Genomic DNA, 5,590 nt, shown 5'->3' with positions numbered 1-5,590 from the left:
CCTTTGGTTGGTTGATGATGCATGAATGGGATTGTAACTATGGCAATAAAACGATATACAATAGAATGAATGTAAAACCAATGTTCTCCCATGAAAATTATCACATAATTTACAATAAAGCATTAAAAAAAAAAAAAAAAAAAGACTAGTTATTGTTAAGTGCCGTCAAGTCAGTTCCAACCCATAGCCACCCTGGACATCATTTCCAAGGAGTGGTTGGCAAGCTTGAACCTCCAACCCTGTGGTTCAGACTGACCTTGTAGTCCTGCACTTACCCTACAGCGCCACAGTAGACCACACAATAAAATGTGAGTGAATAAAAGATGAAATTAATGGTTAGGTAAATGGAAGGATGAATGATAAGGATGAAAGACAAATGTATCTTCTGTCTTATAGAAGATTCTTAATTATGTTGTCTATAGGCCTTCCAACAATCTAGCTTCAAAAGCTCAATGCCCAGTCTATTCAGCTCATAGTAAGGACGTTATAATGTTGTATTGATTTAAAATATTGTAGAATTAAAAAGCAACAGCAGACTTTTTGAACCAGAAGGCTTCGAAAAGTTCATGGAGAAATGGAATTAAAAGACACTGGGACTCTTCTGCAAACTTTTTGAAGCTTTCTCATATAATAAGATTTTTATGAACAAAAATGTAAACACTTCTTAAAGTATTAAAGAAACAAATTGTGCCTTAAATTATGAACAAGTATTGAAATATCTTCCTACAGGTCGAGTGTTTGTCCATGAGTGGGCCCATCTCCGGTGGGGAGTATTTGATGAGTACAATGAAGATGAACCTTTCTACAGTTCCAAGTCAAAAAAAATTGAAGCAACAAGGTATGACCATTTAAATATTCATAAATGACTTCAGGGTGCAACTGATCTATTTTCCTTAATTTGATTTTTTTCTAATACCAATAATTTCTTTTTGTCCTGAAGCAGATGCTATATTATGAAAAAGTATTTCTTTTCTTTTAGAAAACTTATTCTTAAAGTAGCTTGCCAATATAATTTTTAAAGCACTTGGTAGCCAATTGGACATATTTTATATCTTTTTCCAATGCTGCTAATACTCACTGGTGATGAAGGTGGGTGCAGAGTTGTACTATATGCTCAGAAAAGATCAAAATTATTGAAATTACACAAGAATGAAAAAAGGGGGCTAAGAATCAATGCTAAATGTGGACTGAGTAGGATATTAATTTTCAAAATGTGTTAAAAGACTATCACAAATTTTCAGGTGTTCAACAGGTATCTCTGGCATGAATAAAGTTTATCACTGTCAACAAGGCAACTGTATATATAAAAACTGCCGAATTGATCCTCAGACAAATCTGTATACAAAAGACTGTCAATTCTTCCCTAATAAAGTTCAGAAAGAAAAGGCATCCATAATGTTCATGCAAAGTATTTATTCTGTAAGTATGCCAATTATTTCCAGATCTTATGACCAAAGGTTATATTATTATGTTTTAAAAATATCTATGGGATCCGAAGGATTAGATGTATTAATACAGTTTTGAATATTGGTTGACACATGGTAAGCACTCAGCTAGGATTGGCTTTTATTACTGTTATTATTATTAACAGTTGTATTATGTAAAATCCACCTTAATATAATATTGACCTTCACTGAATCATATTTCCTTAAAAGAACAATCATATTTATATAATAGATGACTAATTTTTTCAAGTTCTGTAGTTAGATTTAAAAATGTATAGTAAATAATTTTTCAACATATTAACTTTATAGATTGTTGAATTCTGCAATGCAAAAAACCATAATAGAGAAGCTCCAAGTCTACAAAACAAAAAGTGCAATTCCAGAAGCACATGGGAGGTGATCAGCAATTCTGAGGATTTTAAAAACAGCATGCCTATGGTAGAATCACCCCCTCCAACTGCTTTCTCACTGATGAGGACCAGTCACAGAGTTGTGTGCTTAGTTCTGGATAAGTCTGAAAACATGGCGGTAAGCTTCCCGCCCTTTGTTTTTCTGGTTATAGGGGGTTGGGGGTGGTTAAATGGCTAAGGAAACTCTTCACTCTTTACAGAAGGAAATCTGGATGGGGAGGGAAGCAGTAAGAGTGAGGTTGGTGGAAATAGCACCAATGTACTAATGAGAAAGAAGACAAAAATACAAAAGAGGCTTACATTCTAGCAATTACCTAGGAAAGAGAGATATGCAGCCCGCTGGTGTGGCGCTGTGGCTAAGACCCCAGTCTGCAAAGCTGTTTGAACTGCAAGGTCGGTTGTTCAAGCTCACTAGCTTTTCCTCAGAATCGACACAACAACAACAATTTACCAGAGTCCATGCCAATCAAGCCATTGGTGAAGCTTTCTGAGTGAGATTAGCAAGTACAAAGGAAATAGGAAGTAGGGAGTAGAACTCTAAGAATGCCACTGCAGCTGTGTTAAGCTTCACCTTTTGAGCAGTTCTAAAAGGAGCTCTGGTAGCTTAGTGGAATAGGGCTGCGAACTTCAAGGTCAGCAGTTCGAAACTACCAGCTGTTCTGCGGGAGAAAGATGAGGCTTTCTGCTCCCGAAAAGATTTACAGCCTCGGAAACCCTGTACAGGAACCGCTACGAGTCGGAACCGACTCCACAGGACATCACCACCACCACCACCACTCTCCAGTGGGTAAGGGAATTCTGATCTCTATTATTGAAACCTACTACAGTCTGGATTGAGCACTTGACTGAGAACCACAATGAGAGGTTTGAGCCCACCAGTAGCTGGGCGGGAGTAAAAATGAGCTGTTCTGCTCCGGCAAAAATTTGTAGCCTGGGAAACCCAGTACACTATGAATCGGAACCAACTCAGTGACACTCAACAATAACAATAACACAGAGAACTATGGCTTTGAAACTTAGCAGTTGAAAAAATTGACCATGGTTTTCTTTCAGAATTATTGTACATAGAAAAAAATCTTACAAATAAATGTTGTTCACTTATTTTATGAAATCTGTTCTTTCCTTCCAGTGGATGATCACATGACTATGGTTCTTGTTCTGTTTTATTCAGAGTTTTAATCGCCTAAATCGAATGAATCAAGCAGCCAAACATTTCCTGCTGCAGACAATTGAAAATGGATCTTGGGTTGGAATCGTTGCCTTTGATAGTACTGCCCACATCAAAAGTAAACTAACCCATATAACAGGCAGCAATGAAAGGATCAAGCTCTCAGAGAGTTTACCCACAGAAGCTTCAGGAGGAATTTCCATCTGCTCTGGGGTCAAGACAGCATTTCAGGTGAAAATCATTCTACAAATTGGTGGCCCTTTTCTTTGTTTTGCTTTCCATAGTATTTCAACTGCTACCCACACTTAGTGCATAAATTTAACATAATTAATCCTAGGAAGCATAGTGCTAAAAGAAAAGAAACGCTTAATACTTTCTAAAATTGGATCAGTGAATCAGTGATTAAGCTGATAGAGAAATAAATGACCAAAGAAAATGCTAATAGGTCATGCCCTCATTAAAGGCAAGAACTTTGTCATGTTACTGTGCAAAACTAGGTACTCAATAATTATACTCTGAGCCAATCCTCATTTCAGTTTCTGTGACATTCAGTAAGGACAATCTTTGCTATTAAAGATTGTTTACCTATTAAACCAGATCCATCAGGGACTGTTAGTCATATTTAGAGTACGGTATACTTACTAGAAGGAGCTCTGGTAGCGTCGTGGTTACGAATCGGGCTGCGAAGCTTAAGGTCAGCGGTTCAAAACTACCAGCGGTTCGAAACTACCAGCAGCTCCGCGGGAGAAAGATGAGGCTTTCTACTCCCGTAAGGATTTACACTCTCGGAAACCCTGTACAGGGTCGCTATGGGTCGGAACCGACTCGACGGCACTTAACAACAACAACAACAACAACATACTTACTAGAAGAAGATCTGGTAGCGTAGTGGTTACGAATTGGGCTGCGAACCTCAAGGTCGGCAATTCGAAACTACCAGCCGTTCCGTGGGAGAAACATGAGGCTTTCTGCTCCCGTAAAGATTTACAGCCTCGGAAACCCTGTGCAGGGTCGCTATGAGTCGGAACCGACTCCACGGCACATAACAACAATACTAGAAGGAGCCGTAAACGCAGCCCAGATTGAATCAATCGCTCCACAGAAAGATGAGACTTTCTGCTCCTATAAAGACTTACAGCCTAGGAAACCCTATACAAGATCACTCTGAGTCAGAACAGACTCCATGGTACATAACCACCACCATCACCAATATATTTATTAGAGCATGAGACTAACATCAGAATCCTGGTCTCTGCAACTTTCTAGCTCTGTAATCTTAGGCCAAATTTCTAGTCTGTTTGTACTCTTAATGTTTTCTCTGTAAAATATGGGCAAATTATAATACCTACATCCTGGGGTTATTAGGAATATTAAATGAAATGGTATACTTAATATCTAGAACAACATTTATTATGACATAGTAAATGTAGCCACCATTTGTCTGTCAGTTTGTCAGACTGTGGTGCCTTGTGAGTTGCTGTGATTCTGAAAGCTATGCCACCAGTATTTTAAATATCAGCAGGGTCACCCATGGAGGACAGGTTTCAGATGAGCTTCCAGACAAAGACAGACTAGGAAGAAAGAGTAACAAACTACTTCCGAATCGCTAGTCACTGAAAACCTTATGAATAGCAGAGAAACACTCACGGTCAAATACAGTGCCAGAAAATAAGGCCCTCAGGCCAGAAGGCACTCAAAATGTGACAGGAGAAGAGCTGCCTCCTCAAAGTAGAGTTGACCGTGATGACGAGAATGGAGTAAAGCCAGGGGACCTTCATTTGCTGATGGGGCACAACTCAAAATGAAGAGAAACAGCTGTAAACATCCATTGAAAATCGGAACATGGAATGTATGAAGTATGAATCATGGAAAATTGGAAGTTGTCAAAAATGAAATGGAATGCATAAACATCGATAGCTTAGGCATTAGTGAGCTGAAATGGACTGGTATTGACCGTTTTGAATCTGATGACCACATGGTTTACTATGCCGTGAATGACAAATTGAAGAGAAATGGTGTTGCATTCATTGTCAAAAAGAACATATCCAGATCACTCATGAGGTACAATGCTGTAGGTGATAGGATAATATGCATGCTCCCACAGGGAAGCCCAGTTAATACCACTATTAATTCAAATTTACACACCAACCACTAAAATCAGTGAGGATGAAATACAAGAATTCTACCAACTTCTTCAATCTGAAATTGATCAAACTTGCAATTGATCAAGATGTATTGGTCATTACTGGTGATTGAAATGCAAAGGTTGGGAGCAAAGAGAAAGGATAAGTAGTTGGAAAATAAGGCCTTGGTGGTAGAAATGAAGCTGGAGAATGCATGATAGAATTCTGCAAAACCAATGATTTGTTCATTTCAAATACCTTCTTTAGACAGCATAAGAGATGACTATGCACATGGACCTCACCAGATGGAATACATAGAAATCAAATTGACTGCATCTGTGGAAAGAGAACATGGAAAAGCTCCATATCATCAGTCAAAACAAGGCCAGGGGAAGACTGTAGAACAGACCATCAATTGTTGTTGTTGTTAGCTGCCATCGAGTC

The 5,590-nt window shown here is 38.5% G+C and overlaps 1 protein-coding gene across 1 annotated transcript in view; it reads left to right on the top strand.

Moving 5' to 3' along the window:
• The window catches only part of LOC102829226 (calcium-activated chloride channel regulator 4-like), a 42,603-nt gene that overhangs the window by 11,737 nt on the left and 25,276 nt on the right, over window positions 1-5,590 (top strand). Inside the window, exons 4-7 of the mRNA XM_006831071.1 lie at window positions 730-838; window positions 1,242-1,419; window positions 1,755-1,973; window positions 3,027-3,254. Of these exons, the coding sequence (XP_006831134.1) occupies window positions 730-838; window positions 1,242-1,419; window positions 1,755-1,973; window positions 3,027-3,254 (734 nt within the window). The remainder of the gene's footprint in view (window positions 1-729; window positions 839-1,241; window positions 1,420-1,754; window positions 1,974-3,026; window positions 3,255-5,590) is intronic.

The sequence above is a fragment of the Chrysochloris asiatica genome, unplaced genomic scaffold, assembly GCF_000296735.1.
Source record: "Chrysochloris asiatica unplaced genomic scaffold, ChrAsi1.0 scaffold00002, whole genome shotgun sequence".
Lineage (NCBI taxonomy): Eukaryota > Metazoa > Chordata > Mammalia > Afrosoricida > Chrysochloridae > Chrysochloris > Chrysochloris asiatica.
Note: the sequence above shows the minus strand (reverse complement) of the source record. Positions and strands in the feature narration are given on the sequence as shown.